Source organism: Caenorhabditis briggsae (genome assembly GCF_000004555.2).
Source record: "Caenorhabditis briggsae complete genome, chrI, whole genome shotgun sequence".
NCBI lineage: Eukaryota > Metazoa > Nematoda > Chromadorea > Rhabditida > Rhabditidae > Caenorhabditis > Caenorhabditis briggsae.
Window position 1 is genome coordinate 736,036 of NC_013489.2, and position 12,475 is coordinate 748,510.

Consider the following 12,475-nt stretch of genomic DNA (forward strand, 5'->3'; position numbering starts at 1 on the left):
ATCAAGAATACAGAATCCAGAATACAGAATCTCAGAATCTCAAAATCTCAGAATCTCAGAATCTCAGAATCTCAGAATTTCAGAATCTCAGAATCTCAGAATCTCAGAATCTCAGAATCTCAGAATCTCAGAATCTCAAAATCTCAGAATCTCAGAATCTCAGAATCTCAAAATCTCAGAATCTCAGAATCTCAGAATCTCAGAATCTCAGAATCTCAGAATCTCAAAATCTCAGAATCTCAAAATCTCAGAATCTCAGAATCCAGAATCCAGAACAAAAGGATACCTTTCTTCAAACCTGTAAAAGAAGGGCCCCTAAATTTGAGCCAATTTATATCAATTCCTGTAAAAACTATAAAAAATGTGTCAACTGATAAAACGTTTCTGATATTATGATAAACATTTTATCAGTTGACAAAGTTTCGATATCTTTTAAAGGAGCCGAGATAAGTTGGCTGAAAATGACAGGTTTCACAGTATCCTTGTAAATCGGCAACGGCTTCATTAACTAGACTGAAGTTTATAATCCTTCATATTTGCCCTCAGAGCACGACGACGGCTCCATTTCGCTTCCCTAGAGCGTAGTCGACTAGAATTTCCTCCGATGGGAAAGTAACATGATATCAAAAGAAGACGCTTGGCTTCTAGATTTGCGGCAGACTTTTTTTTTGAAAAGAAGACGTTATGATCAATATTTCTGGAGATGACTAACTTTATCACCTTCTAGGAGTACGGACATGTTTCCAGATTAATCACTCAACCTATAGATTCTGAAATCCCAACATCCTGAGAATCTGAGATTCTGAGATCCGGAGATCCTGAGATTCTGAGATTCTGAGATTCTGAGATTCTGAGATTCTAGGATTCTGTAATTCTGAGATTAATTAAATTCTGTCTATCAATTTTAATCAATCATCTTCAGAACAAATTATTCCAAATTAATTATCTCTTATCATTAGTCTACAACTATTGATAACAGAAGAGTCTGTGATCGGCACGTCCGAAAAAGGCCATTTTAAGGCCTGCTTTGTAGTACTCGTCAAGCTTTATCATATCCAATTTAGTTAATCTTTTGATTCTGAAAGAAACTTTGGCGGGGCCCGCGAAGAACCGGGAAAAGCCCGGATTATAAGAATGGTTACATCTCTTCTTTTAGATTAAACCGAAAACCTTAATATTTGGGTAACTCGATATAATTTCATATCGGCGGATGTGAACTTTTTCGGAATGAAACATTGCAAACCTCTGATACCGCTTATCAGTTGTTTACAAAATTTTAGAATTCGCTAGTGATTAGATTCAAAAAGAAGAATATGACTGATGGGAGTTTCTATGATTCACCGTTCATTTTTTAAGGTGTACGGTATCAAAGAAAGTGTACACAACGTTTCATTCGCCGTTAAAAAATGGGATTTTACATTGGCACATTTCTATTTCTTGCACTTTCAAATAGAGTTTTAGCTGATGGTCCAGGTGAGTAACTACTTTACATTATTCCAACAAAATCGATTTGAATTTTGAGCTTGTCCCGGAACATTAAATCCACCGAATGGCATTTCCAATGAATTTTGGTACCCAGATCACTGGAATCCAGTGTTGCTTTCTAATGGTTACAACTGCGTTTATCAGGTTACAAGTTGTCTTTCTTTTACCGATTTTATCATTCTCATAACTTACAAATTGATACGAAATTGATTCAATCCCGGTTGACAAGAGAATGATAATTTTTATCTGGAGTATTTCAGATGAATGTCCCACAGGGATGGAGCTCCTATGTTGTGGTGACTGCGATTCCAACTTCTAACCTTACCAATTCTCCTATTCTACAAGTTGTTGACTTTAATCAAAAAGTTGAAAAGTGAGTTGAACTGTTTGACTCTCATAAAACTTTGTGATTTCAAGCTTTCAAAGTGCGAATAACGAGAAGTTTTACTTTATCACACCGGGAGGAAGCATCAAACTATCTACACAGTCAACTACAGTATCCTTTCAATTTTCGGTTCAATGGTATTCAAGTGAGTCAAATTTAAAAAAAATATTTTATAACACTTTTTCTCAAATTACAGATATCGCCGTAAACCAACCAAGGTTTTTGAACCTCAGTGCATCTGATTCCCAACCAATCATTGTTCCCGGACCAAACATTTTCGATGAATACCCTTTAAATAGCCGTGTCACAGCTGAAACACGTGCCTCGGTTATCACCATTCCTTCCGACGATAGATTTGAAAGAGCCGAACCTACAAAAAACCTGAGAAGCATTCTGATTTTCGATGGACCAAATGAAAACTCAACTTGCCTGGGGACTGCCTACCAACTATTGAACTCCAATCGACAATGGGTTTCCACTGGGAAATTTCTTACAATCGTCCAACTTCAACCCCTTCCTTATGTTATGGGATCTCCACTACTGATTCAAGACTTTGAGAACACAAAAGAATTCGGCGAGTATCGAGTCGTTGGAGGTGTAGATACTCGTTCAATTGTGATGGACGCATCGAAACAAGCATCTGCTTTTTCCACATATTCTCCGCTCGGATCTACTAGTGACTGTCTTATAAACATTACGGGAACAGGTACACTGGAGGTTTACTATGGAGGAATAACAGAGTCCAAGAGCAACTTGATTGCAACGTATCCGTGAGTTGTGTTTTTTATAGGAATCATGAACTGATAGGTTCCTTTAAAGGTGGAGGGACAGGAGATTTTTCGTAGTTTTTTTGTAGCTAGAGTATGTATTCTACCGTCACGGGGTACAACGCTTAATGTCACTCTGCGTACAGCTGTCGTCCTCGCCTTTATGTATGCAATCGGGCGTGCGCTTTCTCTTTGCCCGCGTGGCTCAGTCGGTAGCGGCGCCGCACCCTCAATCATCGCCCTCACAAGTTCAACTCTTCGAGGGGCATCTTTGAACGGAATTTCGAGAACATTATTTTTTTTCATGTCCCCCCACCTTTAATTTTCAGCGCATCAAGTACAGCTCCAAACCTTCCACAAATACTTCGAGGAGTTGTCAGAACCTATGTACTCACTGGTGGAATCGCTACAGTTCATATTGCTCGTTACGGTTACTTCTGTAATATCATAGAAAAAAACTTAAACGGATTCATCACTTCAACTGAATACAGAACCAACCTCAGCCTGCTTACACCCCTGGATTCGACGTTTTACTATTCGAAAGAACAATTCAATTACACACTCAATGTACAGAACGTTGATTTATCCCAGAACAAGAGTCTTCAATTGAAAATTACCAACAATAAAACGGATGTTTTGAATGTTGTGTAAGCCAAACAAACTTTCAAGCAAATCCTCAGAAAATATTTCAGGTACAACTCATCGAACCCACCAATGTTGAATACGGTCTTCAGTGGAGTTGGAACCGAGATGGAAGTCAGTTATTCCTCACCTTATTTACCATTGAATGCTAAAAAAGACGGATTTTATATCGATTTCACTGCGACTAAAGTCAAATGGTCCACTGCTAAATCTTTTAGTTTTATTGAAATTTTGCGACGATTCTTCGGACTGGATTATTTCTAATGAGATAATGAATGTTTAAAATTTGAACCTTATTTAAAATGTTTATTCAATTCTATAAAATACCATACTGATAGAAGCCCATAGGCTTCTATTTTTCAACTTCTGGCTTTATTTTCAGAGAATGGACGTAAGTTATGTCTGTAATATCCGAGAAGAAAACTGCACAAGATGGGCATCAGTTAGATACAGGAGCCCTTCTATTTTTCGAGCACTCAGAGGCACATATATGATGAATTTTCTGTTTAGATAAATGTCCCACAGGGATGGAGCTCCTATATTCTAGTGACTGCAATTCCAAGTACAAATACCACCAATGCTACTATACTACAAGTTATTGACTTCAATCAAAAAGTTGAAAAGTTAGTTGAACTGTTTTACTCTCATAAAACTTTATCGCACCGGGAGGTAGAATCAAACTATCAACACAATCAACTAACGTATCCTTTCAATTTTCGGTTCGCTGGTATTCAAGTGAGTCAGATTTATTAAAGCTCTAAAAACAGTAGAGTTTTCAAGTTGCCAACTCTGGACACTAGTCTAATAGACATTGGACTGTTTGGGCATTGGACTGAAAATATTTAGAATTTTTAAAGCTATATTGACAGCAAAATATTGGAAACCCGCATGATTATTTTCAGAAAAAAAAACATATTTCGATAAAGGTCTTTATCAAGTTTCAGAGATCCTTGTGCACCTTACGAAGCTTTTCAATGTCAGTGCATCTGATTCTCAACCAAGCATTATTGGTGAATACGACTTAAATTGATGTGTCACAGCCGAAACACGTGCTTCTAGGGGAAGGGAGAAATGAAAACAACTCGAATTTCTCGAAAACTCTAATTGAGAGACAGTTTAATCAAATGAAATCAGTTTGTGATTTCTCCGGATAGTTCCTATCATTTTCAGCGCATCAAGTACAGCTGCAAACCTTCCGCAACTGCTTCGAGGAGTTGTCAGAACCTATGTACTCACTGATGGGATCGCTACAGTTAACATTAATCGGAACAGTTACTTCTATAATATGAAAAAACATGAACGGATTCATCACTTCTCGAGAGTATAAAACCAACCTCACTCTTTCTTATTCCCAGGATTCACTTTATTACTATTCGAAAGGGCTATTCAACTACACACTTAATTTACAAACCGTTGATTTATCAGAAAACAAGAGTCTTCAATTGAAAATCAGCAACAATAAAACAGACGTTTTGAATATTGTGTAAGTCTCTAAATGATTTTCAAGCAAATCCTCAGCAAAAATTTCAGGTACACCTCATCAAACCCACCAATTTTGAAAACGGTCTTAAGTGGAGTTGGAAACGAGATGGATGTCTTTTATACGGCAGATTATGATTCTAAAAAACGCGGATTTTATATTGATTTCACTGCTACAAAAGTCAAAGAGTCCGCTGCTAAAACTTATGGTCTCATTGTGATTTTTGGAATTCTCTGGGCTGGATTTTTCTGAATGTGATATTAAATGTTTAACTGTTCAATTTTTTATATTCAAAAAATATATAATGCTAAATGAAACATTTCCATAGTATTCGGGAAAATCCAATTTGAAAAAAATCAATTTTATTGAAACAAGAAAAATTGAGAAACAGAAAAAATGGTCCATGAAAAAAAGATCGAACAACAGGGAAAGACTGAAACTTAAAGGAACATGAATATTACAAAATAGGGATATGATATCAAATTAGAGATTCAAAATTGTTGAATTTCATCCAAATCTGTGAAAAGTGGGCGGAGCCAAATTTTCATTTTTCTGAGTGTTGGCAAAGTTCAAACCAGGTGGAGCCGGAATTCGAAGACCCGGTGGTCCATTGAAGAGTCCTGGTGGTCCATGTAGGGTCGTCCGGTGGAGTGGGACGCCTGGGGGTCCACTTGGTTGCCACTTTTTAAGCCCTGGTGGTCCCTGGTACTCTGAAATTGGATTACTGTAGATTTTAAGATTACTGTAGATTTCTAGAATTACCATTTTTGTCGTCGTCGGTGACAAATCGCGTTGGCGCATTCCAATCATACACTGGGAGATCGGATGGAGTGTCTGAAAATTAGGGCTACTGTATTATTTTGTAGCTTCCAGGTTTACTGTACCTTTGTGATCCCAGTTGTATTTTGGTGGTGGCGCTGGGGTTTTGGTTACTGTAGTTGGCTCATTGTCTTCGACATCAGAAGCGCCAGATTCGTAGAGGAGCTCTTTGTACTGACGGAACGGGTACTCGTAGCCGTACATCAGAATCCAGGTGCCTGAAAATTTCGGAATTTCAGAATTTCAAAATTTGGAAGAATCTAGAAATTTCAGAAAACTTCTATATACTATGGAAGGGCTTTGGGGCTTTCTAGGATTTTCCGGATGGATTGTTCTAGAAGTTTCTAGACAAGTCGCTAGTCACTTAGATGCTTCTAGAATCTTTTAAAAACTTCTAGAAACTTCTTGAAGATTCTAGAACCTTTGAAAATTCAGAAACTCACTAATTCTATGACTCGTCTTCTGCTTCCCATTATAAATCGTGACGCGTTCATTCATATTCAATAATCCTCGTTTGTACCAATCCTCCAAGTCTTCAAGAAGCACAAATCTGAAAATTCTTAGATGTCTGTCTGAGTATCTGTGTGTCCGAATGTCCACTTTTTTTACTTCAGAATGCGCTAATTTTCATGGATTTTGGACGATTTTGAGCTGAGATATGGGATTTTCCCTATTTCCTACTGTTTCCTACTGTAACCAAAAACGAAGGGCTTTCAGAAAAAGATTACTGTAGTTTTCAAATATTCGAATTTCCAACAAAAACAAAAAACTTACCCATGATCGTACTTATAGATGGTGGTCGCTGGACGATCCATAGCTGAATTCTGAAAAATATAAATTTCAAAAAATGAGAAAAAAATTAGTAGCCTTGGGCCTAATCGTGCCTGTTTAGGCCTAAAAAACGTTCAAATTCTTATGGCCGAGTTTTTCAGATTTTCGATAAAATCTGAAAAAGTTAGGCCACTCGAAAAAAAAAGAAGAAAAAAAGAAAAAAGAGAACAGCCAAAGAAATGAAGAGGTGTCGTATACACAATGGCCCTGAACATCTGTTGGGGGAAGGCGAGAGAGTATTAGACACTCGAGTGACGCAGAGAAAGTGTGATAGGAGGGATCGAGAGACGCAGAGAAAATAATGAAGGTCATTGCGTTGTGGATGGAGTGGTGACTCACTTTGAAGGACGAGGAATATGAATGAAAGGGTTAGAGGCATAGCTTCTTTCAGAATTTATATTTTCGAACCAGCTAAAATAGATCTGATAGAAAAACTTAAAAGCTACAAAATGAACCTGTTTGAAATACTGTAGCTTGTCTATGAACAAAGTTACAAACTAAAAACTTCCTGAACTACGTGGTCTCAGCTTTATAGCTTGTTACTTTGTTCATAGACAAGATACAATTTTTTAAATAATGTCATTTTGTAGCTCTTCAATTTTTCTATTAGACGCAATTTAGTTGGTCCAAAAATATTCATTCTAAAAGTAACTATGACACGGCCTGTTAAAAAATCAATGGAAAGGGTACATAGGGCATGTAGATGGCTGTTAGGAGGTCTTAATGGCTAAAAGGGAGCGGATTGAAGCACTGGAAGGTTGTGAAGAGAATTAGTTGTTGTTGAAACTATTGATTTGACATAAAACCATTGATTTTGAGACGGGGTGTCTTTCCTAGAGGCAATTTTTTTCTCAGAGAAAAAAAGACGAAATTGAGGTGTTACAAAAATAGTTCAGAATTTTTCGATTTTTCTGAAATTTGCGGAGTATAATAAAAAAACATAGAGCTTTATTTTTGTGGTTGACAACTGTTTTGTAAAACTTGAACCTGAGGAGATACTCCACTTTTCTTGAGCCTTTGATGTTTCATCCCTCGTATGCCCTTCCACTAGCCATATCTCCTCCAGATGAAATTTTTAAAAAAAAATTGTCAACTACAAATTTGAAGCGCTAGTTTTGTTTGGTATGCTGTGCAGTTTTCAAACTAATCGAAAACCAACTTTCGTAGCTACAGTATCCTTTCGCAAAACGTTCAAATTTACAATACATTGGTTTCTCGGCCTACAGTAACCAGAATATAAAGTTTTTTTGAAAAATAAATTAATTTTCATTATTTGAAATGAGATAAAAAATTTAAGTAAGAGTGAAAAAAATAGTACATGAAAGATATACAAACAGCAAGAAGCGAAAAGGTACATGAAAAACATCCCGTATGAAATGATATGGGTATAAATGATATGAAATTAGTAATTTTAAAAATTTGAAAAAAAACAGTTATTCAATTATCCGCGATCCGATTCCTCCATAATTTTATCCAAACACAGGTTGGCCATCTGGCTGGCGACTTCTTTTCCACCGATGTGACTTCTGATTGGGATGGTGACGGCGGTTAGTTGTTTGAGGCGTTGGAGGGATTCGACATTTCCACGAGCCGAAACCATGTAGCGGACTGGAAAACGAGCTTATATTGGCTTAAATAAGCTTCTAGAAGCTCAAAAAAGAAATAAAAAAGATTTTTGCCCAAGGTGGGTTCGAGCCCCCGACCTTCAGATTCAAAGCCAAAAGTACAACCATTAAGCTATTTGTGCGACTGTGAGGGTTGTGGTGTTTGTCGTACAAAACAAAGTGGAGTTTTGGCGCGGCTTACCCGCGCGCCTCATATACGCCCATCACCCTTCGAAGTAAGTGACCCGATGTGGCTACTGGCTAACGCTTTTGTCTATCAATCTGAAGGTCGCGGGTTCGAACCTCACGGTGGATCGAAATCTTTTTAATTCTTTTTTCTACCAATTCCTTACCTCTATCACACTTCTCTTTACCGTTCTCTTCATCCGCACGCTTCTTATCTTCGGCTCGATTCGACTGCATTCTCATATGCACCTCCTGACATCCACTCTTCGTCGTCAACATCTTCAAACATTCGTTCGCTTCTGTTCTCTCCGGCAACTCAATAGTATACGGTTCACTCTCACGGATCATTGATTCTAGTGTTATCGTTGGGTCAGTCGAGATTGGCAACTCTTCGAATCGCAAATTGAACAAAATGTTATAGTATGTCTTGATGGATGCCACGTGGAAAATGTGCCATTCACCGCGCATGTAGACTCCTGGGATGCCGAGCGCTCGGAATGAGATGCTTCGAAGTTTGCGGAATTTTCGACAAGCCATGAATTCCAGGAATTTCGACATCTGAAATTAGAAAATATTGAGTTTTGAGGGAGTAGATAGCGATGGTAGGGGTTTAAAAAGAAGCAAAAAGAGAATAGAGAGGGATGGGAATCGAACCCACGACCTCTAGATTGATAGTCAATGTCGTAAAGCTATGGTGACGCTCACAATCGAAAGATGCTTGGCGCCGCGGCGCCCACCACCCCTTTCTTATACAACTTGTAGCCTCTATTCCTCAGTGGGCAGCGTGGCAGAGCGGTGAACACTTGCGCCCATCAATCTCGCGCTCGCTGGTTCGACTCCCACCTCTGTCAAACTCTTTTTTTTTCTTTTCTACAAACCATATGCGATTTTTTATCCTCTGTCAAAGGTACTGTAGAAGCATTTTCAACATCATCTTCCACAATTCTTGCTATAAAAGTTTCCGATAACAAATCCGCCAAACCAATCTGCCGTGTGGCGAATAGGATGAACATCAAGAAGAATTGATACTTTCGAATCGGCTGGTTATGGAACAAATGCATCGCTTCACCCCATTTCATCAATACGAAAAGTACAGTATCCAGTCCATCGTATCTCGCCATGTACCGTCTTAAAATGTTCACACCCTTCACAGATCGGTCATCCTCGATCAAGCAACTCATAGTTCGGAATTCTTGGAACTCCTCAAAATTGTCAGCGATATATTGTGCTCGATGAGCTTCAAGGAAGATGTACATCGGGTTTCCACCGCCCATTTCAACGTTTTCTCCATGAAGCATATTGTGCTCTTTGACTTTGGCGAGCACATCGAATACGATCCATGCGAATGAGAGTTTTCGAGTTTCTCGGCTGGATTGGGCGAATTCGTAGCACGCTCGATACCAGGCCACCGCTTTCTGAAGCATCGGCACCGACGGTCCGTCACATCTAAAGTTCAACGGGTTCGTCGAGTCGTTGCTATTCTGAATCTCGGTGCATGCCGCTTGGAAGCCGTGGAATTCCTGGATAACTCCGGATTACTGTAGAAACTAGATTACTGTAGGGTACCTACCTTAAAGAAGTTCTCTCTAAACCTGCAGAACAGTGCTGTCGTTCTAGTCTCAATCATTTGGTTGGTGTTGTAAAACGACATTTTGTCATCTTGGTCCCTATCTGAGATTCGGTTACGCATGTCTAGAATACAGTCCGACATGATTTCTCCCTCGGTTCGAATTCCATACGTTTCCATAATTGCCTGTAATTCAAAAATAAAAGTTTTATCGACATTCAAAAATCTACAGTACCCTCAACTGCCCGTTATAGTTCGCCAAATCCTTCCGAGCTCCTTCCATATAAGCCTCATATCCTTGAATCATAAGCGTCTCATCAATTTGCACTTCAAATTGCTCATCTCGCTCCTCAGAGATCTTGATGACGTTGTCAATGGCTTGAAACTCGCGGAAGAGCCGTCCGCAGAGCCGGGGGCTCACGTACACTGGTACTCGCTCGTTTGCCATGTGGTAGTCGGGAATTCGTTCGGCGCCTTCCGGCGGGATGTTCTCGCCAGTTTCGGGGTCTGAAAATAGGATAAAATTGAGGTCGGAAACACTCTAAGGTAATGTAAAAATCAAGCAAAAAGACTTTTGAAGAACTAGGGCTCGAACCCTCGATGCGAGATTGGTGGACAAAACGCTACGCCATTACACCACGGGTGTACGTGAGAGGATAGTGGTGGAGGGCATACATAAGGAGGTGGGGAACGGCGCCGCAAGGTGCAGCTTTGCGCTACTCATGTACGTAAAAGTGCACCATACACCCAGTGGTAGAGTTGGTGCAGCTGGTTAACCTTTTGTCCACCAATCTCACATCGGGGTTCGACTCCAACCAGTGACAAATATCTTTTTTGCGTTTTTTATAGTGCTTTACCTTTACCCCACTCTCTTGTCAGCGGCGCTGGTGGGTCTCCAGACTTTGTGAAATCCACTGCCTGCGAATTCTTCTTTGCCAAATTCATACAAACCGTCGACGTCAATCCATACTGGTCAGAGTTGTGAAGATGGTTGTTGGAGATGGTTCCGACGGAATCGAGTTTCAGGTATTTGACATAGAAGTCGCGCATAAGGTCGTCCTAGAATACGGTTATGCGCCTTTAAGGTCTCATATAAAGAAACTCACAATTTGATCAAAATCAAACGGCACCGGATCCTTCTTCTCGACACTGAAATCGAACGGATCCTCGTTTCGATCCAACAACAGTTGCTGATCCCAAATGATCGAATACTCGTCACCATCCAAATCTGATCCAGCCATTTCATCAGGATGTGGGCGTGGTCCATGCTGTGGGAACACCACCACATCACACATGTGATGCAGTTCCGGAATGTCGACAGCTTCAAACACTCGAACGTCTCCAGTCACGATGCACGGATTCTTGGTGACCAACACTGTTCCAGTGACAATCTTCGCATCGGGTACTGTCATGTTGGGTCCACGCATCGGCAGCTTCTTGGCCGCGTTTTGTGTGTATTGAACGAAGATTTGGCCGTATTGAAGTTGTCCCGTCTCGTCGACGACGCCGAGCATCGAGCGGCCAAGCTCTTTGGGAATTTGGATTTGCTCTTTGCGTAGTTGTTTAGCTGGAAATACAGGGTTAGAGAGAATAGAGAAAAGTTGGCAAACTTACTGATGGAGAATTTGATGGAAGCCTTGATGAGAGATCGGAAGAACGGCTCGCTGGATAGTGTGAATCCCCACATTGGGCGGAGGAAGTCAATGTCGATGCGGCGAGGGAATTCCTGGAAATTTGGGAATACTGTAGTTGCTTAGACCTCCTTGAGATACATTGCTTCCCAAATTTGAGAAACTAGACAACAAGAAACTCTACGTGTCTGCGTCTCTCAATGCCGTATTCGCTCTAATAGAAGCCCAAAACCTATAGGTGTTCTTTGAGCTCAATTATCTTGGTTCCTATAAAAGGTATCACAATTTTGTCAACTGATAAACTACTGATCACAAAGTCAGCAACATTTTATCAGTTGACAATTTTTTAATATATCTAAAATAGGAACCGAGATAATTGAGCTCAAACTTGAAAGTGTGGGGAGCCTTTTTTTACGGTAATTAATGCGCCGCCCACTTTGACCCAATTTATCTCGATTCCTGTAAAAGATATCAAAATTTTATTAACTGATAAAACGTAGATGGTAACATGGCAACCAGGCCTGTGCGGCAACAAAATTTTTTCGGCAATTGCCGAAAACAAAATTCGGCAATTTTCGGCAACAAAAGTTTTGCGTCTTTTTTTAGTAAAATCGATACGTAACTCACATGAAAATGTTTCTATCAGGCTCCGAACTACAGAAAATGTGTTTCATAAGTTCCTTAAAGGTGGAGGGACACGAAAAAAATAATGTTCTCGAAAATCCGTTTGAATATGTCCCTTGGGGAGTTGAACTCATGACAGGCAGATCAGGGGTACAGCACCGCTACCGACTGAGCTACGCGGGCAAAAATGAAGTGGGCGCCCGATTGTAAACATAAGGGTGAGGACGACCGCTACACGCAGAGTGACATTTAGCGTTGTACACCGTGACGGTAGAATGCATACTCTAGCTACAAAAAAAAACTACGAAAAATCTCCTCTCCCCCCACCTTTAAAAAGTAATTACAAAAATTGGCAACTCAAGACCACATTTTTTATGCAAACTATTTCTCTTTATGGGGTTATTCATGTAGCGAAAATATGTATTGAAATGCATTTCCGCGCCCTCGAAATTCA

At 39.8% G+C, this 12,475-nt stretch overlaps 4 protein-coding genes across 4 annotated transcripts in view; 2 read left to right on the forward strand and 2 right to left on the reverse strand.

The window, feature by feature from the left end:
- Positions 1-1,745: 1,745 nt before the first annotated feature.
- On the forward strand, positions 1,746-3,543 carry CBG19445 (the record flags this gene model as incomplete). Its single annotated transcript, XM_002646427.2, has 5 exons — positions 1,746-1,858; positions 1,903-2,015; positions 2,067-2,640; positions 2,967-3,284; positions 3,330-3,543. 5 exons carry the CDS (start codon positions 1,746-1,748, stop codon positions 3,541-3,543), a joined length of 1,332 nt encoding a protein of 443 aa, XP_002646473.2.
- Positions 3,544-4,574: 1,031 nt separating this feature from the next.
- CBG19446 lies at positions 4,575-5,011 on the forward strand (the record flags this gene model as incomplete). The annotated part of the gene is made up of 2 exons (XM_002646428.2): positions 4,575-4,762; positions 4,810-5,011. The coding sequence occupies 2 exons, from the start codon at positions 4,575-4,577 to the stop codon at positions 5,009-5,011; spliced, it is 390 nt and encodes a 129-aa protein (XP_002646474.2).
- A 255-nt stretch (positions 5,012-5,266) lies between these two features.
- Positions 5,267-6,393, reverse strand: CBG26615 (the record flags this gene model as incomplete). The annotated part of the gene is made up of 5 exons (XM_045235355.1): positions 5,267-5,469; positions 5,522-5,593; positions 5,644-5,796; positions 6,022-6,128; positions 6,353-6,393. The coding sequence occupies 5 exons, from the start codon at positions 6,391-6,393 to the stop codon at positions 5,267-5,269; spliced, it is 576 nt and encodes a 191-aa protein (XP_045100234.1).
- Positions 6,394-7,850: 1,457 nt separating this feature from the next.
- Positions 7,851-12,475, reverse strand: part of Cbr-rrf-1 — a gene marked incomplete at both ends in the record, with an annotated part of 14,981 nt that continues 10,356 nt past the window's right edge. The window contains 8 exons of the mRNA XM_045235407.1: positions 7,851-8,017; positions 8,307-8,757; positions 9,054-9,719; positions 9,770-9,952; positions 10,002-10,273; positions 10,624-10,825; positions 10,873-11,333; positions 11,381-11,492. Of these exons, the coding sequence (XP_045096780.1) occupies positions 7,851-8,017; positions 8,307-8,757; positions 9,054-9,719; positions 9,770-9,952; positions 10,002-10,273; positions 10,624-10,825; positions 10,873-11,333; positions 11,381-11,492 (2,514 nt within the window). The remainder of the gene's footprint in view (positions 8,018-8,306; positions 8,758-9,053; positions 9,720-9,769; positions 9,953-10,001; positions 10,274-10,623; positions 10,826-10,872; positions 11,334-11,380; positions 11,493-12,475) is intronic.